A 24,170-nucleotide genomic window follows, 5' to 3' on the forward strand; every position below is an offset into this window, starting at 1 on the left:
AACAGCCACAGTTTTGCACAGATACCTGTTGCAACGAGTCTGCTCTTTGCATGAGCAACTATTATAGTTGGCTTGACTACTTGGGACGTTACAGTCCCAACAGCCTCACCCTTGGCAGTTCCCAAAAAGCCTCTTAAGTTTCCGTGAAAGTTTACTGATGAGTTTGCCAAGCGTTCAGTCACATTCTTCTGCATTTCTGATTCCACTTCTGACTACCCTTGCTACTGCTGGGGTTGAAATCTTCACCAAAGCTCCCAGGTTAGCACATTTCCCTTTTTGTACAATCCCAGTTAGAAAATGTTGTCACATGGCAACACAACGCAAAGCAGTCATTCAATTACACAGAACAGTCTCACTAAAGGCCATTTCAGCTGCACACAGATTCATTTCTGTGGAGAAGTGAAGAAAGACAGAAAGGGAAAGCATTCACAGATCCCAGAACCCTTCTTTATTTGAAAGAATGGCATTTAAATGAAGTCAAGCAGTATCTTGTTTTATCAGTCATTTATTTAGCAAAGAAAGGAATGAATTCAAATACCCCACACAATGAACACATATCTATTCCCTGATATCAAGATGCAGATTTGCTTGTGAACAATTTTAAATGAATTGTTTTCTTACTATTGAAGTCATCTTGTACTGTGCATGGATTTGTGCGGAAGCAATATATTTTGGACTCAATCCTGCAAACACATTAAAATAAGTGTTACATCCAAAACACTGAACTCACTTTGGTTACTTATGTAATGAGTAAAATCATACTCAAGAGCCTAGCTTTCACCAGTCTAAATTTAGGCATCCAAATGACAGGGAAAGTTAGAAGTGTAACTCTCTAGGCTCACTATAGTGTTGGTGAAGAGACACAAGCTCTCACCAGGATGTAACTCTGTCTGTCTAAGGATGTTCTCCCAGACAAGATACAGAGGTTGCTGGTGGCAGCTACAATCAGAAATTGGTCAGATGTCTCAAGCAGAGCAAGACAAGCTTGGACCAAACAGTTTACAGAATTGATCTCGTACAGCAAAGCCACTATGCATACAATTGACTTAGGAATGTGCTTATGTTGCACTGATTTTAATAAAACTGGTCCCACATTTAAAGAAGTGAATATATTTATTCTACATGATGTTTCAAAAATATGGACCCAATTTGAAATCACTATATCTCTGCAATCACAAACCGCCCATGAACGAAACTCTTACAGTCTGTGCAGCAGGTGGGGGGAAAACAGGGCATTTATAAAAAGTTACCAAAACTTGATAACTCAGAAAACTGTTTGTAAATTTTCACGTAACTGCAATATGTTGGGTCCATCTTTTTGAAATACCTTGTATAATTATGAGGAAAAAAATACTGAAGCATTTATTCCCATTAGCATTTTGGTTTCAACTGTGATCTCTTACTTTCTTTTCTAGTTTGAACAGCCATACGATCTCATGCTCTGAGAACATTCTTCACTTAATATAAGTGCTTGGGTAGCTCTTGACTTGTACATCGATGCGGTATTTTCCCAGAGATTACTGTGGAGTTGTGGTAGAGCTAACTAAATGCACAGTGTCCTACACCCATCTGAGACTTTAATCAGTGCTGCTTAATAGCCTGGAAATCAAAGCCATTTAAGCCCCATTCTTTCTCTCACTCTCTTATGAAAATCCTAATCCTAGTCAAAAATCTCTTGATTAGTTTTAGCCAAACCACACTGCTCCAACAGCAGGTGACTGCAAATGGCTGGAAAAGCGCCCACATAAAGTAACTTCAAATTACCATAAAGGTCATCAGACTCAAATCAAAGTACAAGGTAAAACTGCAAGCACAGGAGTCCATTTTCTAAGCAACTGAAGAACATATGCTACATATCAGACACAAAAATAAGCCCAAAATGTGTACTCAAGCAAAATTCTACTTTGAGTTACCCAATGAAAGTATGCTGTGCAGAATCTGACTGGCAATCCTGCTTCCTCCTCATTCTGTGTAGCAGATCTACACAGAAACAGAGAATTTTGATCTATCTGCTCAAATGTTGCATTCAAAATAGAGAAACATGTTTAAATTTACACAATCAGTGCAAAAAGTGGTTTAGTAATATTAACTGTTGGCATCAGAGGTAATATTAATACAATTATTTATCCAGGAAAGATCACTTTATCCAAGAAAAAATATAAAGGGCATTTAATGAGCAAGAGAGTTGATCTTCCATTTCCAAGAATAGAAAAATGCTGTAAGAACTATATTCTACCCTTGCACAAATTTGAGAACTCCATCAGCTCAAACAAGATTTGCAGGCAAATGTCCACATTTGTTACAATTTTGGCAAAATACAAATAAGAAGTTTCATGGAAAAATCTGCTTTTCATCAAAAGTTGTGTGGCCTATTTTAGAAAAAAGAATGTGAAATAAAGTACATTGAAAATTAATAAAGACTGCACTTTGCTTTGCACCTTGTATTAAGAAAGGCTGTACTAATCTACCTGGCCAGCTGTGTAGAACTCAGAAGGTGAAAATACTGATAAAGTCATTCCATCTGTGCTCCTCTAAAATCACCTAAGACACAAATATCTAATGGTTGTAAAACCTATTGTCTCAGAATATAGCTTGACAAGGAGATTTTGCCATCAATTTTTTCTCATTGAAGTGCTGTGAAATTTCCATGTTTTCCCTACTGTTTTAGACAGAAGTTTGAATATACCTCTGCCTGCGATTTAGAACAATGTAAATTAGGAAGCTGAATGACCAAAACAAAAAGAAAAAGGAAAAAAAGATGTTAAATAGAAATACTTTTCTGACAAGTTGGCATGGTGTTTAAACGGCATCACATGGGAGCTGCTCGAAGATCTGGAACACCTGAAATACTCCTTTGGGAGACAGAAGCAGGAGCAGACTGAGCACGTGCTAAACGTACTTCTACCTATGATCATGCAGACTTAACCTAGGGTATCATTATGGCATATCTAACGCATATCTAACATATGTATCTACCCATGAAAAGAATGGAAAAGAGATCACTGTAAAGATAGGTGTGCCTCAGACTACTGAAGAGTTAAAAAAAAAAAAGGCTAATTTCAGATAATTTTAATTAAAAAGCTTAAAATTAAAATACATAGTTCAAATATTTTTAAGATATTGTCTCATAACTAATAGTCTAAATATAAAATCTGTAAGTCAGACTAATGTGCTCTTAGGGTCAGAGAGGAACAGTGTTGTGCATATGTGTGTATGCTGCTTTTTCTTGGCAGTGGCAGCAATATAGATTTTATTTTCTTTATTTACATGTAAAATTTTATCTTTTGGCATGAACAGAGTGATTCAGATATGGAACTGGTTATGATTTGGAGAGCTCTTCCCTACTCTATCTTTGTCACTGAATTTTCTTGCAGAGAAAACTTCTCTTACCCAAGGGCAATTAGCTAGTTTCTTCCTGGAAAACCCAATCTAATGTACAGTAAAAAAAATCACAAATTACGAAGAATCAGTATTATTATACCTTCTGGAGGTGAACTGCTGTGAGGGTGGGATGCTTTCTTTTGACTTAGTAACAGGGAGAACTATTCAGATGGAAAAAATAGGCAGCTGATCTTAATTATTTTTATAGATGGTAAATGTGTGTTCATTTTACTGCACAGGTTTTCAAAGACCAGTTGCTTTGTATTTTTTCATTTTACTGCAGAACAGAGATAGGAAGCATAGTGCTACATTCAGATCTGTCCCCATTCAAAAATGTTGCTCATTGCTGCCATTACATACAGTGTTTATTCTTGCTATGTAAGTGGCTGGACCACCAAAGCAGTGCTCAAATGCAGTCTCACGTGATCAATGTTTCTTGGCACTTTTTGCATTTTTGCACATATTTGTGACTCATAATCTGTACATTTTTCTCTATTTGCCTATCATAGTGTAATCTAATGATCAAGGGCTCTAACTGCAGAATTGAAACATTTCCACTCTGCTTCTCCTTTCATACCTTCCTGGTATTCTGGTATGATGATCTTCGCATCTAATATTCTCAAAAATACAAAAGTCCAGTTCTTTAATCTTCATATTCATTTTTCATTTCTTTTCACAAGCTTCTGAGAATAGTGAATGATGTCTTACTACTAAGTACTCTGGAAAATCTGGCCCAAATCCTGCCATTTTCTTTTTAGTTATACATCTGGAATTTCAGATACAAAAATAACAGTGTCATGAATGTGGGTGAAGACAGAACAAAGAAAAATGGTATAAAAAATTTTTGTGTCCTCACCTGCCACTACAAAAAGAATTAAAACTGATAACTTAAACAGTACTTTAAATATTTACATCAATGAAGTCCAACAAGATAATCACTTAAAACACCAAAAGAATGTTCCCCTAGGGGCTGACTAGCGTGGGTCAGACACAGCAGCAAGATGAGACAACACTTTGCAAATACATCTGCATTTTCTGAGCCAGCTTTTTTTTGTCAGACACGTGCATATGAAGTAGAAGCCGGAAAGAGAAAAGCAGATCTATGATTACACCTAGGTACTCCCGAGAGCCTGAGATGGCACACAAAATGCGGTGCAGTCACATCTTTTTGTGATCAGCCTGACAGCAAGTGCTGCAGCAAAGAGACGAGCGGGTTCCTGTACGCACGCACCAGGGAGAGGAAGCCTCTGGGTGCCACAACTTGTGCAAACCCACATGCTGCAGTGAGGCTGGTTTACTAATGACACAGAGAAAAATCTTCCAGTCTGTCTCTTCTATCTGCTCTCCTCCCTGAGGGACATGCCCTTCCACACTCTTCCAAAAACTGAACGGAATTAGGTAAAGCCTTTATGTGAGTGGGCTTGGCTCTCAACTACAAGCCACTGACCCTGCAGCTTTCTAGGTTAATTACAAGATTGTATCCCTTGCATGGCCTTCATCTCTGTGCTCTGAGCAGCTGAACTGCAGCTGGAGTGATTTACAGCCCAGGAAGATCAGTCCTGCAGGACCCAGAGCTGCTGCACTGCATCACTAAACCACCATGTCGCTTGTCGTCGTTCCCAGCACCCTGCAAGATCTTTTTGGTGGTGTGAGTTTCAGGAGAGCGCACAGAGGGCTCTGTGGCAAGCAGCAGAGCTCCCTTTTCAAACCTCATGGAAATAAAAGACAATTCCTTAAAAGAAAATTAGATTTGTACTCCTGATGTAGATTTAAGGGGTATCACTGTTGTTATTTTTTTAAAGCTCAGGAATTACTTAGTCACTTGCTAGAGAAATCTGAATGGAAGTTCATGAAACAGTGAAGTGATACAATCTTCATGAGTGGTCCAGCAACACTGAGGGGGCTACAGCTGCACCCAACACTGAGGCCAACCTTGCACTCTGCAAAGAAAACATCATGTCACAAACAGGTGTTTTGGGCTTTTGGCAGCAATGGGACATTGATGGCTTGGATCGTGCTTGAAATGTCTCTGAACTTCACCTCTGAAGCCTCAATCACATGAGCAGTCAAGTAGCACAGGCCTTGGGGACTGGGGAGTTACAGGAGGCCAGAAAGTACACAAGCCCATTAGTACTCATCATAATTATTGAAATCTGTAAAATAGGTATTAGAATAAGTCTTTGCAGTAAGATGTGGATTGAAGTATTTGTTTCTCTCCTCCAGAATCAGGTTATTTTTGTTAAATGCCTGGGGGAGGAAAAAAAAGAGAGATAAGAAAATGGGAAGGACAGAAGAAAGGCAGCCACTAAGTGCTCTTTCACCAAGGCAATTTTTGTGGCAAATATCTGTGTATAGTAAGTCAGTCAAAAATACATTGAGAAATACCTGCATTTGCATGTATCTGCTTACATAATAACATTCCTACAAAAAAGCAATTCTGCTCAATAAAGACAGGCACTTTTCCCCCAATATTATAAAACTAATTTTATGGCTAAAAATACTTTTTAATCATACATAGTCAATTCTAATTAGAATTATTCACTCATTACTTTTTTTTTTTTTTTTTTTTTTTTTTTTACTGAATAAGAATTATTTTCTCTTTACTGCATTAATTCCTTGATTTTCAAATGCAATATGTAGGAGAAACGTCTGAAAGTCTTAAGAGTGTAAATCCTGTTTTTTTTTAAAGTTATATGGATTCTCAGAGTATGAATTTTTGAATTTATTTTTTGGTTTTGTAGCTATCCAGAGAGATGATTAGTGGAATTTGCAAAAGCTTTAAATTAGGTATATATTCCAACACTGTTTACAAAGTCCAGACTTTTCTTGCCATTTTTAATGAAATTCTTTAAAATCTTTTTAATCAGCAAGAAAAATGCAGAAATTAAAACTAGATTATCCAGGTAGGATTTCAGAAAAAGCCTCATTTATAAAAAACTTTGCAGCTGCAGGAATAAACTGTTTAAGGAATAGACAAAGCTAGGTATTTTCAGAATGCTCATCCTTCCTTAATTCAGTGCATCTGAAAAGCAGAGCTATTCTAAAAGGTCATAAAAAGAAAATAGCTGTTTGGGAACAATGATCATACAATGTAGATATCATGCCTGACTCTCAACTAATGTAAATCTGTACTGCTCATTTACAGAAGATTTTGGGTGTGAACAGTATCTGAGAGTCTGATCCAGAATATATTCACCAGATACATCTCCTGTATAAAGACATAGTGCAGGAAGATGAACGGTGCCCTCGACACCATATCGTTGGAGTCAAAGCATTATCTTCAATATATGTCATGATGATTGTTAATGGTCCTGTTTATTTCTTGAACAAGCCATTAGGGAACACCATTATGGAAAAACAAAACAAACCAACCAAACAGAAAACTTGAGTGGTCTGCATTTTTCCAGGAAAGGCTGCTGCTGTACAAACTATACATACACACAAAATCTCACTTCCTGTGCAATAGGGAATGACAAAGGAAAGGATCTGTAATTACAATGCTTCTAGTTTTGTTATTAAAAATCAGCATAATTTGAGTCCAAATACCATTGCAGAAAACTAACAAGTAGCATTCTTTTAACACAACAGAACTGGTCTAGGACCATATGTGTTGTGCATTCCAGAGATCCCAACCCACTTCTCACCTTGATGGCTTCTACGGAATCATATTTGTCCAGTTTGTTGATATGGTTGGTAATGCTGGTATTGAGAGGAGCTGGTGACACTGGATGGATGACAGTTGCGTCGTGGGACTGTTGCTGATATCGTTGGCAATAAGTGTAAACAAGCAGGGTAAGAAGGCAACCAAGAATTGAGCTACTTAATCCCACTGCGATCATGTGAAACATGTTGAATTCTGCTGAGTGGAGAGAAGATGACAATCTTATTTTTAAGGAAGGAGCAATTGAAGCTTAAGTTTGGGGAGAAATGTAGATGAGTGCTTGATTCAAATAAGGATAAGGGAAATTTCATGTGTTTCCCAGAATAATCTCAACTGCAATGGTTTATCCCTACAGTAGCAAACACATTGTACTTCTCTGAAGGGATCATTGTAAGAATTTTAGATACCCATAGATCTCTGTAAGTAATAAGACTGAGATTTTTGAAAGATTCTTAAACAAGTTCAGAACACAAATAACGGATGAATTAATTGAATTTTGTATGTTTTGATAGTCTGCAAAGTATCTTTCTTCAGACTGTATACTAAAGCCTTGTTATATGTAAATTGTGTATATAATGTACACATCTAGCTTTTTTTTCAGTGAAATACAGTATCACCTCCTCTGCTCTTCTTCTAGTTCTTTCTCTTACACAAAGTGACTTGTGGCAGAACTAACAAAATACTGATACCTTCTAATCACAATCCTGCTTTCCCTGAAAAGTTTTCCATTTTCCCTTTATTTGGTGCATGTCCCAGAAGCAGTGGCATATGTTTTTTCCATCGCATACTTTGATTTTTGCTGGGTCTCACTGTTTCTGTATATTTGATATATGGCCAGTTTGACCCCTTATACAGCCTTCAGAATTCTTCCTATATGTAAGATGAGGGAGGCAGGAGAAACGGTAGCGTTTTAGGGGAAAATGGGAAGGAGAGAGACCCCTTGAAACTCGCTGTGCTTTTAACCATAGCAGCCAGAGTGCAGTCAACAACTCAGAACTCAGCACTCTCCTGTCTGCTCTGCCCTTCAAAGATACTATGGGATCAACGATGGGAAACTCTCTCCACCTATGCAAGGATTAAAACTGAGAGGAAACTCATTGCTGCATGAAACTGTAGAAAAGGAATCTAAAGCACAATCATGCCCTGACATTATTGAACAGAGATATCAGCTCAAATGTGGCACCAGTAGGACTAGCTGAAAATAAACAAATTACACAGCTTTTCATTGTTATTTCAAACTGGAGCTGTGATTTTAGATTAATAAAGAGGTATCAGTGAGAAGCTCATATTGAAAATTTCATCTTAACACTACCGAAAATTTGTTTGTGGTTGCCTATATGCACAAATCAAATATTTTAAACTGAAAAACTGGCACCAGTCTGAACAACATATGTTAGACCTTTTTCACTGTAACACAGAAAAAATGGGCCAGCACATGAGTCTCATTTTAGCAAATGCCTAAGGTAGGTTCTGTACATGACTACTGGGTATTTAGAAACACAAACTGATATTTAGGTGACTAGGTTGACTACATCCTAATAGATAAATTATCACTGAAATATCCTTCTGCACTTCCGTGAAGGTTTCTCAGTGTTGCAGAACTTAGCCAAATGTTTTCAATGTACCACTGATAGTTAGAAAAAAATCAAATTGTATTACCCTGGCTACCAGAGCAAGTTACCACACACACTAGTACCCCTGTATAACTCTTGTGTTTCCTTATTAGGTCAAAAATCCAGTTTATCTGTGCATGGAAGAACACTAGAACCAGTCAGAGCTATTACCATGACGACACAGACTAAGCACGATAACTTAGCACAAAAATGGTCATTTTTCCTTTTTTCTTCTTCTTATTGTTTGGTGTTTTTAACAGTTTTCACTTTCAAGATTTATTTTGCTAGCATCAGAACTCTCTGGAATGGAACTTCTTTGTTTCACTTTCTAGTTTCTTCTTTGGCAGTGAAGCAGAAACGGAGTCCCAGATGTAGTCTGAACTATTAAATGGGTTAGCAGGGTGGCTTTCTGCTGTTCATTTGAAGTCCCAAAAAAGGTTTGTGAAATTATCCTGAAAAAGGTGGAGCAACTTTAAAAATTTTGGCCTACTGATAACTAGCATATAATGGGAATGTCTTTTTGAGACAAAGGTGACTGCCATACTGAAAAAGAAGAAAATACAAACATCCAGTAATACAAGTTCTTGTCTCAAAGGTCAGTAATGGCAGATGGATATTTAATGAGAAATCCTGTAGTAACTACATCTCTTTTTTCTGCACAAGTGTAAATAATGAGAATGCAGCATTTGGAAGGAGGAATAAAAATAAGAGAGTGCAAAAGGTGAAACAAGAGGAAAAAATGCGGAATCAATATTTCAGCATTTAATACACATCTAGAGCTGAAAAGCTTACCGCCACATCGTTTTTCTTCTATGCTGCTGGATCTTGCCACTGATATTTCTAGAAAAATAAACAAACCACTTATGCCAAGGAGAAAAAAAATATTACGAACCGCTAGTTTGATTAACACAGTGAGAATTTAAAAATGTATTCTACTATATTATGTGCACAGGAAAACATTCTTTGTGGAGTTTAAACATGTTGAGAAAGTGCTGTTTTTCTGAATAGTAAAATTAATGAGACTTTAATTATCTTGTGTTCAAATGGGCTCATTACTTCTAGAAGTCATGTCTAGTGCTAATGTGAAACGAGGGAATTTACCAATCTTCAGAAAAGATGACTGCCAATTTCATGGGTTTCAATCGTAAACCAATAAAATATAATTCCAGCCAGTATCCTTACCACTTTGACCTTGGAAAAATTTTGAATAAATATTAAAAAAAATCTGTTAGCAGTCAAGTTTTCCTACACTTTACTTCAGGACCATGGCTTCTGTGAAGCAACGTCCTGTCTTACAAATCTCTTTAACCTCTCTGAAAGGGTCAGTGATCGTGTGGATATGGGTGGGGTAACTGACACAGTCTACCTGGATTTTGAAGGAGCTTTTAAGTTACATGTCAAAGGCTTTCCAAGCAATACATGAGATGAGGGGAAAAAGAGAAAACAGGGTAATACTATGAGCTCAGTTCCTCCAACGGAGAAAGGTTTCCCCTTTTGCAGGGGCCTAGGCTTCTCAGCAGAGCTACAAAAGCAGGAGGCAAATGTGAGTTTGAAGTTTGCTGATGATACGAAGATAAGGTAGCATGGAAAAGCATGGAAATGTGGAGACCTGCAGAAGACCCTACAAAACTAGGCAGTAAAATAACAAATGAAACAGAATGTGGATCAGTATAAAGTAATACATACAGTGGAAAGCAATCCCTAGTGTCACATATAAAATAGTGGGCTGTGAGGTGACCATTACTACTCATGAGTGTTACTGGGGTTTTATGACAAATTGTCCCATGAAAATACCAGTTTAATGCTCACAAGTTAATCAAAGAGGCAAACGAATGTGAAGAACTACCGAGAAAGCAATAGTTAACAAGGCAGGATATCAGCATTATGGCACTTTACAAATCCATGTATTGTCTACTCCCTGAACACTGTGTGCAGCTCTAGTTTTCTACCGGAGGACATCTCTAGTAGAACTGATAACAGACCGGAGAAAGACAGCAATGATGGCCATAGGTATGCAGTAGATTCTGTATGAGGAATAACAGTCTCTTCACCACCAAAAGATGATCCACATGCTGCTACTGCTAAAGGGATGACAATTTTTTACCTTTCTTCACATGCTAAATCAATACCATTTTCAAAATGAGAAATGATCAGACCTGATGGAACATCACTCCCACAGAGAGGTAAAGACTGAGAACAGACTTTGTCCGTCTGAGACTGTTAATTCACAATCCAAACAAAAAGAAGAAAAAAAAAATGTACCAGAAAATCATAAAGCTCTGCAAGGTGAAGTTGGTAAGGACTAACTCTGGAAGCACAGCAGCAGCAACGATGAGGAGTCATTTTTGCACTCTGTCAGAATCACTCTATATACTAAGTTCTGCAGAGGAACAGAGCAAAGATAAGCAGGAGGGGGAGCAGAGAACATGAGGGTGGACACACCAGCACACTAGATGAGGAGAGGAGGGAGGTGAAATAGAAAGAGAAGGAGAGAGAGAGGGAGGGAGGGAGAGAAGGAGTGAACTCTGAGTCAGAGGACCTGGAGGAGCAAAAACAAGCTGAGCATCCCAAGAAAGTAAGCTAGTTTGCCTAAGGTGAGCGTATTCGGCATGTCACCTGCTGGGATATGGGTGATCTGAGGAGTGGCAAACAAACCAGGAGGGTGAGAGAAAGGTGTCTCATTTCAGAGTCTGAAAATGTCTCCTTTCCAAAATAACTTGTAAAGATATATTGGATTAAGCAGGGTGATTCACAGAATGTGAATATTAGCAGAGCTGCTTCAAAAGCCTGAGGAAAAAGGGGAAAATACAATGTGGGAGTTTTTGCTTTCACACAGATATTTTTCAGATTGGTTTTGGAGGAAAAAATAGTATTTGGGAGTTAAAGCATTATGTACCATCCATGAAAACAGTTTTTAAATTCATTGATTTCTTTGTTATATTGCACTAACATAGTCACAATAAAAAAGAAGGTTGCTGCACTGAGTAAACACAATTACATCTCAAATGATATGTTAAAATGTAAATTTCTCTGTCTGTGAATAGACTGCTAGCCTTCTTTTCAATGTACACGGACAAAAAGATGACTTGTTAACAGCAATGCAGTGTGGCCACCCATGCTGTTGTGTGGATTTAGATGGCTGCTGTGATTTTAAAAAAAATAAAGTACAGTCATGAGTTTCGACAAATGCTATAGAATGATATATGACGTGATTATCCATCAGGTACTTAGCAGTCATGTGGGAGATAAGCACATGAGATACAGTTAATAGTATTTATCTTTCAAGCACTTATTAATTTAAGGCAATCTGATAAATGATTTCCAGATTAACTACCACACAACACTCACTTTTGTATTTGCAAACCACAAGACCTAGAGGAATGTTTCTCTAGTAACCTCAAAGTCCCAAAAACACTTAAAGGAAAAAGCTAACTATTTCTCCTAGCTGTGCTCCTAAGTAGGATGGGAGGAACCTGAAGAATGCTGTGACAGTGATTAACCAAAGTCCCTAACAGTGACAGTCAGGACAGCTCCATAGCACTTGGTGCCATGAGGCACATTTTCATGAAGACACCAGATCTAGCAGCATTGACTCTACACAGTAGACCAACACACTTTGGCTGACAAAATGCAAGTTGTGTTCCAGCTCTCAGCTCTGTGCAGCCGTCTGGGACAGTACTACCCCTCACTCCTGAAACGTTGAGGGATTTCACTAATCCTCCAAGGAGCAGGCTGATCTCACCTGGGATAAAGTTGGAGTCCAAAGCACAGGCTCGGCTCTCCGTGGTGTTGCCCGTACACTGGCTGCCTACGGGAAACAAAATGATGCACTGACGGGCACGGAACTGGAAGCCAGATGAGTCGCACTCGGACCACTCAGACCACTCGGACCAGCTGTCTGCAACAAGCAGAGAGGGACACACATGCAGACACTGTAAACAAATGCTTCAAGTACACCGAGGGAGAAATAACCTATATTTCTCAATTATGACAGAAGGCCTCATCCCCAGCTACCACCAACTAGCAGGGGAGAGGTCTTTCCTTACAGTAAAACAAAGGCAGTTTCCCTTTGGCAAAAGTCTCTGAAATTTAGAGTCAGATGGTAAATTTGTCACAGATGTATTATGGCTTTGGCTTCTGCCACGGCCTTTGTGTGTGGAAGTGAGAAGTGGGAGGGATCCTGCAGTGGTGACTGAAAGGGTGATTGCTGTGGAGTTAATTCCAGTCTAGGTCATTAGAGGGGACAATAATACAGTCTTTTTTTTTTTTTAATCTGAGAAGTAGCAATGAGAGATATAAGAATATGTATTCCAGGTCTGAAACAGCATGTTTATGTAACCACAAAATTAGTAATGTCTTGCAGATTTTTTTTTTTTTTTTAGCTTTTGTTATTTCATATCCATTTCTTTGCTGTAGATAGAGGAGTATTTTCTCCTCTTTTCATTGAGTATTTTCTCCTTCTCTTCTCCATTCAGTTCATTAACAGCTTCTATTGTTTCTCTATATTTCTTCCTCTGCCTAGGTAGTTTTGATTAAGAGATTTTTATTTCATGCCTGTGTGATCTCAGAATACTTCCCTTAAATGAAGTGAATTGATCTCATTCCCATGAGGTGCAGTGAGTTTACTGAGCTCAGCTTTCTTATAATTCAAGCACAAGTCTTGCCTTCATAGGACTCTTCTGAGTTTGGCATGTATAGTAGAAGACAGAGCTGAGTTAAACATTTTTATTTCATCTGTTGGCTTTCTCACTGAGATATGTTTTATGGTTTTCATATGCATTAAATAGTCCTAGTAAGCCAAACTCAGTTTGTTTCTACTTCAAAATTTTAATTGATTTTATGTCACTATGAAGCAAATTCAGAAATTTTATTTTGCTTCAAATAAAAAAAAAAGTATATAGTAATATAGTTTTGTTTCAAGTTAGATTGAAGAACATGATAATTTGTGAATAATTTGAAAAATTCATGAAGGCTTTGTACACTTTTTGTGAATCAGATGAAAAGTCAGGGAAGTCTTGCTCTGTTTTGGGCCCCTTTCAATACATTGCATAAATCCAGCATACAAGGTTTGCATTTACTCATTACTTTCCCCTAGACCATAGAGGAAAAGGTTAAAACTCTTCATCATCTAAAATTTAACAGATTCCAGTAGGAATACTTGAGATTGCAGTTTTGAAAAATGTCAAGTAATAGATGCTTTCCATGACAGTGTTGTACATTCAACTCCTAACCAATAGCATGCTAAAAAGAAATGGATGGAGAAGGTGGACATAACTTTAGCACAGAAGATCTCAAGCAGTGGTCCTGAAACCTCTCCAAGACAGTAGGAGAGTGCTGGTTAGAGACAGCAGCAATCAGTCCTAGCAGCCTGTTGTTTACATGAATGCCATCATTTGTGGAGTTGTTCATAAAATAGATTTACTCAGCAGCTCAGGTAAGAACCTGGATATTGATATTTAGGAACAATTAGCAACTGTCTGGATGGGGCCTCCTTTGAGTAAGAGAACAAATACCTTGACAGAAGCAGGTGATGTCAAACAGTAGGATCTTTTTATTGTAAGGAACAAGAATACACAGTTCTGTCCTTCAGCTCTTGTTTCCTAGGAGAGGTCCTGGGAGTGGGTAGTAAGAGCATGGAGGCAAATGATATAATGTAGTTGGATCCTAATTCTGGGGGGTAGGAGAGCTGAGGTAGGAGTCAAACAAATGGAGGAGGTTTCATCCTGTTTAAATAGTGTGGCAAAGCCAGGAGCTGCTGTTGTCACCTGCAGTGTCAGCTGCTAGACTTAAGTAAAGTACATGGATCCTTACCTTGAATAATTAGTAACAATAAAGCCCTGCTCATTCAAGTTTAAAGGAATGTTACTCATTACAAATCTTGGCACAATTCTCATCAGTGGCAGAGAGCATGCTTAAGCCAAAGCCAATACTCCTGCCCAATCCTGGTATAATTTGGACATATGCAGCAGCTGCCAAAATGCTTGTGAGCATCTTAAATGCAGCTTGTTGGCTGAGGTACTCTGCAGCCTCACCTTGTCCAACGTGCTTTTGGCCCACCAGGTTCCTTGCTGATGGGGCTACATCTCGTGATAAAACAGGAACCTTGGAGTACATGTACATGACTAGCTGGCGGCCAGTCACTAGTGGTGTCCCCCAGGGGTCAGTGTTGGGTCCAGTCCTGTTTAACATCTTTATTGACGATTTAGATGAGGGATTGAGACCATCATCAGCAAATTGCTGATGACACCAAGTTGGGAGGGAGTGTCGACCTGCTGGAAGGCAGGAGGGCTCTGCAGAGGGATCTGGATAGATTGGAAAAATGGGCTGATTCCAATGGGATGAAGTTCAATAAGGCCAAGTGCCGGGTGCTGCACTTTGGTCACAACAACCCCCTGCAGCGCTACAGGCTGGGCGCAGAGTGGCTGGAGAGCAGTCAGGCAGAAAGGGACCTGGGGGTACTAATTGACAGGAAGCTCAACATGAGCCATCAGTGTGCCCAGGTGGCCAAGAAGGCCAACGGTATCCTGTCCTGTATCAAAAATAGCGTGGTCAGCAGGACAAGGGAAGTGATCCTTCCCCTGTACTCTGCATTGGTGAGGCCACACCTGGAGTATTGTGTTCAGTTCTGGGCCCCTCAGTTCAGGAAAGACATTGAAGTGCTGGAGCGGGTCCAGAGAAGAGCAACACGACTGGTGAAGGGACTTGAACATAAGACCTATGGGGAGAGGCTGAGGGAGCTGGGGTTGTTTAGTCTAGAGAAGAGGAGGCTTAGAGGTGACCTCATCACTCTCTATAACTACCTGAAGGGAAGTTATAGCCAGGTGGGGATTGGTCTCTTCTCCCAGGCAGTTAGCAATAGGACAAGGGGGCATGGGCTTAAACTCTGCCAGGGGAAATTTAGGCTGGATATTAGAAAGAAATTCTTTACAGAGAGAGTGGTCAGGCATTGGAATGGCCTGCCCAGGGAGGTGGTGGACTCGCCGTCCCTGGAGGTTTTTAAACTGAGATTGGACATGGCACTTAGTGCCATGAGCTAGTAAACGGACTAGAGTTGGACCAAGGGTTGGACTCGATGATCTCTGAGGTCTTTTCCAACCCAGTCGATTCTGTGATTCTGTATGATCATGCTAGGCTACATACCAGTGACTAGACAAGGCTACTGTTCTGGCCTGCGCTTTAGGCATGGGTATTCTGTCAAAGTGTTTTGATCAGGGGGTCCTGTAAAAGACACTATGTCCACTGGGACTTTCCCACATACACAACACAGGCCATCTTCTTCCCATCTTGGAGTCCCGTGGTGATGCCCAGCCACTATAGCGCAGGTAGTCAGTGGGTCTGGCGCCATGCTGATCAGCTCCATCTGGCACACAGAGCCACAGCAGAGGAGAGAGGGGACATCTGTGCAAGTGTGGGAAGGATGGACATCTCTGCAATGGTGGATGCTGGTAGCAAACCTGTGTTCTGAGGAGTGACACTGTTGGGAGCTCAGAGAATGACAGAGAAGAAAGGCACACAAGACTGACATGTATCATTTCAAATTGGCAGACCTGCCCTTTGTGGAGACACTACATCTGCCATCACAGAGATGCTGAACTTGCATGCACTTCTACAGACCCAGTTATCCTGCCTCAACCCTTTAATTTCTTTATCTTAAAAGTATTTGAGGCTCTCTTGAACCTCAGGCAGGCTCCTCTCAACTTGCTTCTCAGTTCTTTGCAAAAGTCGTAAGGATGGGAAAGAAAGGGTGGACTGGACCGGTGTTTAATCTGGAACTGCTTTTCACCTCTAACACAGCAAGGCTTACTCAGATACCATGTTTTCTTCCTACAGAGTCTTGGCTGGCCTTTGAAGCCAGGTTAAGTCCAAGTACTTCCTGAAAGGTCCCTTGGTGAAGAATGCACCTCAAAAAGATCAGGCCACCAGTCTGTAAAAATATAAATTTCTTTCACACAGAACTGCACCATCATTTCTAAATGCTCAACTGCTTCATCCATAATTTGCATGTGTGAGTTAGCAATTCAAGGACAGAATATATTTTCCCCTCTTACAGGAGCAGGAAATACTTTAGGCATAAAATACTGTTTTATTCAGTACATTAGAGACAACATTGCAACCAATTATACTTACTGATAAGTAGCCTATAAACCACTACTGATCAATAGTGAAGCACTTCCATTCATACTAATGTGATTGCATGTAGAGAAATTAACAGAAAAAACACAAACACAGTAATATAACTTTCAAGATAAAAGATGAGAAGAACAGATGTATTTTGCGGAGACAAATCTGTTACTTTCTTTTAAGTGGATACTTGTCTACTTTTAGTTGGATTTGCCATTAACCCTCTATATCCTCAAAAAGTCCTTAGCACCAGGATTCCAGAAATTTTAGTTTTCTGCTGGTTTTGTTTGGAGAAAAAACAATCAAAAAAAAGTACTATAAAAAGTACTATTTCAAATGCCAAGAAATCTTTACTCTTTTCACAAATTAAGAAACATTATAAATAATTTCCATTTTTGCATATGCATTTTGGTGTTTCTTGGTTGTACTTAGATTCCAAGTGTCAGTGTCATTACTCTTCCCTTCCTATATTAAATATATCATTCAATCAGCAAATGTCATCAATGGTACTTCCAGATCTGCACAAGAAGGAACCACTGGCCACATGATCCTCACACGAAAATGGCTCTGCAGGAATGCAGGAGTATGCCCAAACTTGACATGTGTAGCACTATAGTTATCTTTGTCCCATACTAATGTGAAATAAGAACAGTAAACCAAAGTTTTGAAATCTACATTCTAAACATGAGGCAAGGGTCATTCTCACAGCTAGTTGATGATATGCTGTTTCAAAAACCTATGGCAAATTTTCAGTGAGATCAAAATATTAATAAAATATCACAGAATGTGAGAAATACACGTCACCCTCTGAAATTTTATTGCTTTATAAAAGTTTTCATTTTCTGGAACCAAAATGAAATGAACCTTCTCCTCCTTCACCTCCCACCTACTTCAAAATCTGGGTAACAAGCAGGTCAAAGATGAAGAGATTATTTATAAATGTTTGCAAACTGTCCTTTTATAGAAAAATGATGGTAGAAAATAAAGGTGCAGCAAGAGAAACAGCTACAATACCAGCACAATGAACGTGCCGGTTCTGACCTTTTAAAGATGCCTTAAGGATCCCAAGGCAGCTATGTAACTGCTACACACAAATATACACTATTTATCTTGAAAAATCAAATCACCAACTGATTTATATGCTTGGGGTTTTTTAAAACACAGTACAGAATGTTGCCTCTGCTTTAATTTGGATGAAGTAGGTACTTCTATTACGCTGCTAGACATGCAGTGCCCAGTAAAGAAAATTAACTTAAACTGTAGTTCAGCACAGGTAATACAATCCATAAATTCAAACCCATGGGGCTTGTGCCTTCACTTGCACAGTCTGATCATGCGAACAGAAAACTTTTGCTACGAAGTCTAGGAGCCCTCAATGAAGCAAGTAATAAAATGAAGCATCAGAGCTGCTGCTTTCTTTTTGCTGTCACCTGCAATGATTTGATCAGCAATGAACGAAAAATTTTCCCACTGGCTTTTCACTAATTATTTTATCTTTTTTGTTGTTGTTGTTTGGTTGACTTTTTGTTTGTTGGTTTGGTTTTGGGTTTGTGTGTGTGTGTGTGGTTTTATTCTCTGCTTCTCGTTTAAATTTCACAAAAAATAATTAGTTTCCTTTAATATGGTCAAAAGGCAGAGTCAAAGTTACAGGAAAAGTCATGTTCCATAATATCATACAACTAACAGGACTGCTGAGACATTTCATTTACTAAGTACTCCATAGGCATTCAAAAAGATGAAGCCTCTGCTGAACATCCAAAGTTGAAGAAGGTATTTTACTAAGACCAGTAGGTTTGCTGTGTTTCATATGAAAACAGGGCAAACTTTTGTCTATGTGAAGGACCTTGTGATAGCACATTGTTGAATGCTAACCTCAGCAATTTGCTTGCTGTGAATGTTTAGTTATATAACAAATGCACTTTGTGATATTGTTATTAAAAGCTCCCATGTTTACATGATCCACTTCAAATTTTAGTTTATCCAGACCTGGAACCTGGTAACTTAAATTTTAATATTTAAAGAGGGAGGTGGTGTCCTGTGGGCTACATCTGGCTATTATTTGATTTACTAAGACTGTAGCATATAAGAGCTGATTGTGCACTTAATAATGCTCCTGAACAAAAGATCAAGCAGCACTATGTTACCTAACTGTGAATGCTTTATTCTGTGGCATACAAACAACAGAGCTGCACAGGCTGCTTTGCCCATACCTGGACAGGGCTGTGTGTTGCAAAGTGCTTCCTCGGTGTGCAGTCCCAGGCAGATGTCTCCTCCATAGGCTGGTGCTGGGTTTGTACAGGAGCGGGTTCTCATGTAATGGCCTCCTCCACAAGTTGCTGAGCACTTTGACCAAGATGACCAGCAAGACCAGCCTCCATCCACTGAAAGGACAAAATATATCATATTGTTCCAAGTTAATGTGTGACGTGACATAATCCAACCCATCTTTCTCATGTTCTGTGGATCTAATCCATGGCCTGCTGAAATTATTGGACATTTTTAAGTGCCACTGAAGCTCTAAGGCCAAAACTCTTTTTTTCCTTTTCTCACTCGTGAGGAAATAAAATACCAAAGCCTTTTTAGCAGAAGTGTTATATGCTCGAAGTAAATTTCTATTCATAAAATAAATCTTAGTCCAATAATACTGAGAGACACTGAGGAAAACAGACTTTGTTTTGCAACCCAGGTGAGATTGCCTTAACCTTAAAACCCATTTCAATTGATCTAGCACAGTTGTCAGGTTTGATGGACCAATATAATGTTGCAATCTTAATGCAGGTCCAGCATAGATGTCAACAGCAGAATGATGGCAGTAGTTCAAAAAAGCAACAGACGAATGACAAAAAGGACTTGCCACTTAAAGTTTCAAACACAGGTTGTTGAAGAGTATTTTTCCCCCATTAGTATTTACCAGTTCAAGTATGTCAAACCAGATTTCAAGGGAGCACCTTTTGTCAGATGGCTTTCGCCACATAGCCACTAGACAGGCTTCTGACAAAAGTTCACCTCATTGCCTGCACTGGACAGGTTCCTTTGCAGCCTCTGTTCTTAAAGCTACTGCTCCAGGATGTATTTCTGGCATTTATGGCTGTATTGCCATCCGTCTGCCAAAGACTTCCTATTGCAGCCATAAGACAAAGCCAGATGTACTTCTCCCAGGGACAGCATTGCCTCTGTAAAGAACCTCACTATTTCTCTCTCTCTTTTTTTTTTTTTTTTTTGGTGGGGGGGGGGGTAGGAGGGGAGAAGTAACAAAAACCTAAACTTTCAAAATTTTCATATCCTACAAAAAAAGAATTTATTTTCAAACCTCTATTTAAAGTGTTATCATTTGCTCTCTCTATACAATACTTAAGTAAGGAAGAGATTTACCATGTCTGCAAGTGATTAAAAAAAACAGAATGTGTGTAATTCAACTGACACTAATAGATGAGACCATAAGTATAATAAAGGCAATGTGCCAGTAAAGTTTTGTCATACAACAGGGCCCTAAACTGAGGAGGAGTTTTGCCTTTTTTTCTCCCATCACTCAGAGCAGTAGTGGGCATTTTACCACACAAGACAGTAACTCTTTATTGCCTACCTTCAAAAATTCAAGGTGAATACACATTTTCTGTACACAATTTTTACAGTGTGCTCATTTAAGGCATTCCTTTTAAGACTTTACTTCACGGTTTGTTGAAACAATTGGTTGTCACTGAAGCCTCCAAAATATTCCTCCAGCATTTCACAATGTCTCTTTTTTGATGCTTTCTGTTCAATTAATCAAACAGCATTTTCAAGGAGTAAACCAATTTCTCCTGGTTTATTGAAATGCTATTCCATAATTATATCTTACCAAAAAAGGAGGTTCCAAATCAGAAAAAAAAAAATAACTTTCAATGAAAATATCTGTGCAATATTTGTATTTAAATTCTCTCTTAGATGGAAACGTCGAACATTCAAAAAATAATAATTTTATTTTGGTAGCATTGCATATCACAAATTCACCCACTGAGTTGAGTAGAATGATTTCTATGCAAAGGCTACAACAGTGAGAAAATGAGCTAAGAGAATTTGGTTATTGTGATATTAAAATCTATACGTGCCTTTTTGAATGCAATTTCAGACACAACATACCCTCAGGTTCTCATCTGCTAATCACACAGGTAATTCACTAGTGCATACCTAAGGCTATTAAATTATCTGCAAGTGAATTTGTTGAATATATAACATTTTATTCTCTGTATTGTTTTCATTATTATCCTGCAAATCAAGAAAGCATGGAGTTGGCACTACCTTACTAACAATAGTTGTAAAAACATTTGCAGGTAATATATCTGGCCTCTGAACAGCCTGACTGAACAGACAGGATTCATGGAATCTGGTACAATATTCCAAGTATGTAATCTAAATAAATTATTTCCATTATTAAGGAAATCAATGTTTGCTATATTTTTCCAGGATATATTTATCAGCAAAATCATCTAGCTATACAGATGCATAAGAAAGAGTTATACTACCTATCATAAATAAATACTGCATCTCAGTAGAGTGCTTGACTTGTTCTCTTATTCATATAGTCACTGGAAAACAAATGTGTCTTTTTGCCCAAGATAACTCTGTTAATGTAGTATTATGCAAGCTCATATTTAAGAAAGCCACAGGTTATTTGTCTTCAGTGCAGGTGAAATATACTGTGTGATTTTATAACAATTTCAAGACATGGTATCTTTTATTCTGAACTTGTCCTTTTTTTCTTTTTTTAAGTGATGTCAAGTTAAAGCAGAAACTGTTACCTAAGCTATTCATTTCATTCAGTATTAAGGTTTTACCTTTCCAGATATTGCCTTTCTTCTTCTCTTTTTTATTTTTTTTTTAATTATGATTAAAAATGATCCTTGATTAGCTGAAATGAATAATCAGAGGCATTTCTGCTGCAGTGTATAGACCTCCATGAAACAGAATGACAGTCTGAAGTTGCTTGGACAGTAGTTAAATTGTCTGCCAACATTACCTGTGGCTTGTTCACTGTAATGGAGACAGTGACCCCCAACACTTTCTACTTACTTTTCAATGGATCAGAGTGAGAATTACAAATGTGCCTTCAGTGGACACTGCCATCTGCCATCTATCTATAGGTGGTTGAGACCACAGAGACTGATGGGACATCTAGGAATATCAGGATGTCCCACAACTGTAGTGATCATGGCTATACCACAAGCCTTGAGATGTCAAGGGAGAAGTGGGTCTCAGGAATATGGGAAAGGACAGACATAATACAATAGACAACGTTAGATTTGATCATGGTTGAACTGGACATTGTAACTGTTTTTCTTAGTGACTATTTACTGACAGACTGCCATGCTAAATCTCTAGGCCTTTCAAGGATTATCATAACTACCTCCTTTATTTGTCCCCAGAAGTTTTCTTTCTCAGCAGCAAAGGATGATAAAGCATCATCACGGTTAAATAAGATCAAAGCAGTGGGTATTTACTGCTTGAGTTTTTACAAGTCCTAAATAGAGCTCTGTGGTTTCTTTCATCTTTCTTTTAAGTTGCTTAGCAACACAGCACCATCTGGGTTTTTTTATTATTTTTTTTTCCCTTTTGTCATGGAGTCCTTAATGTTATTTCTGCTTCTTATAGAAGGAAAAATACAGAGCTGTAAGGAAAGTTGCAGTCGCTATGGTTTCTTTACATAAGAGTTCTGTAGAGCTGTTGGATAAAAGAAAATTGTTAAAGCAGTTCCACAATGAAAGATACAAAGACTCTTTACATTTTCTGATAATTACTGAGATTGGTCCCTTTTGGAAGAAGGTACCCTTCAGCTAGCAGGGTGCTCTCAAACAATGCTCTTTCCTTTATAGTAAAGCAAACAACTTTTTGCTTACTGGCTGTTGTCATGGTTAATAAATATTTCTTCACCATAATGAAAAAAAAAAATCATAGGGAAGATGTTCTAGGGAGAAACAATACATAGAAAGGGGTTCTCCTGGGGACATGATAAAACATCCATACTACTGGAGAACTTCCAAGAGACAATTAAGTAAACTGGAGAGCCTGCTATGCACTTTTACAAGGATGTGGACATGTGGGCAGACATCGTGACCTCACGTGCTTTCATATGAACACAGATAGGGTTGCGGGCTCTTTTATACACTGTCTGGTCTCATTTCAGATTTAAGCAATTAAATATATATATATATATTTGGGCTATTTGGTGTATGCCTTTAGGTTTATAAGTTTTAATGTTCATCTTTTTGAAAACATAGCAAAAGAGAATAAAATATACAGAGAAATCAGCCTTTTCTATATGCATGAAGGAGTATAAATAGAGGGGCAGTAGACCCTTTCACCCACAGAAATGCAGATGGTGTGCTTCCCAGTAGCTGAAAAGAAGTTAAATCGAGGGGCACTGGCTGTTTTGCAGCCTTTCGACCTGAGAGAGTACTGCTCCCTTCCAGGCACCTGTGGATCATCCCATTCCACATCACTTAGTCTACTGCTTTTTCCTAATCCTGTGACATATTGTTGCATTTTTCAGGGTGAGAAAGAGTATTTTTTACATCATAGTTTGCAAAGTCTTGTTTCTGTTATGCTTTTATTCGTAAAGGCAATGCTGAACGAAACAGCCAACATAGCGCAGTGCAGAAACACAGAAGGCAAACGAATGCTTCTAAGGAAAGTACAACAACGAAATCTAAGAATCAATCCAGGTTTAAATCTGTAACTGAGATTCTTAAGTTAGAAAAGCAACAGTTGCTTCCAAAGGCCCATTCAGCCCCCTACTTACTGGCTACAGAAGCAGCCTAGTGAGATTAATCACTGCATGTGGAGAGATGGGCTTCAGAAGCCTCAGAGACAAGCTTTATTGGATCACAGCATTTTTTTCCCCTGATTTAGGAAGTTACTGCAGGATAAATTTTGTCTGTTCCTTTAAATATATTCCTGTTTCCTTGTGGCCAAGTATGATTGCAAGGAAAAAAAAAAAATAGGAGAAAAAAAATAAAAGCAATAATGAATAAAAAACCAACAAGCAATAACTGGCTTTAGGGGATGAATAAATAACTTAAACAGTCTTTCAGGGAGTTTTGTATATCTGAAACTCTTTATTGTTATTAGCGCATTTAGAGATATGTGAATTTATTCAGCTCTTCTCAGCCAAAATGTCATAACTAAACAAAACTAAAACTACTATAATAAAAATCTGAAACTGATAGAATCCAAATATATTGTCAAAAAGTATCAGAATTTCATGTCTAAGAGATGGCAAATGTCTTTTCCCTCTGAGCCACCACTACGCTCTCAGGAGAAAAGGGAATAGAAATTTGTGTAGCTCATGCTACTCAATGGTGCTCACGTAGCTACAATTTAAACTCCTAATTAAGGCACATTGGTCAAATGCCTCTATG

The 24,170-nt window shown here is 38.5% G+C and overlaps 1 protein-coding gene across 9 annotated transcripts in view; it reads right to left on the reverse strand.

Moving 5' to 3' along the window:
• Positions 1-433: 433 nt before the first annotated feature.
• SEMA5A (semaphorin 5A) overlaps positions 434-24,170 on the reverse strand; it is a 328,825-nt gene continuing 305,088 nt past the window's right edge. For 8 of the 9 annotated variants that reach the window (XM_082045292.1, XM_082045290.1, XM_082045296.1 and 5 more), the window contains 5 exons: positions 18,987-19,157; positions 12,398-12,553; positions 9,448-9,495; positions 7,026-7,240; positions 434-5,628 (listed from right to left, as the gene is read on the reverse strand). In XM_082045292.1, the coding sequence (XP_081901418.1) occupies positions 5,509-5,628; positions 7,026-7,240; positions 9,448-9,495; positions 12,398-12,553; positions 18,987-19,157 (710 nt within the window). In that variant the 3' untranslated portion in view covers positions 434-5,508. The remainder of the gene's footprint in view (positions 5,629-7,025; positions 7,241-9,447; positions 9,496-12,397; positions 12,554-18,986; positions 19,158-24,170) is intronic. The other variant, XM_082045298.1, reaches the window with a different exon arrangement.

Source organism: Streptopelia decaocto, assembly GCF_964273445.1.
Source record: "Streptopelia decaocto genome assembly, chromosome: 2".
In the NCBI taxonomy this organism is placed as follows: Eukaryota; Metazoa; Chordata; class Aves; order Columbiformes; family Columbidae; genus Streptopelia; species Streptopelia decaocto.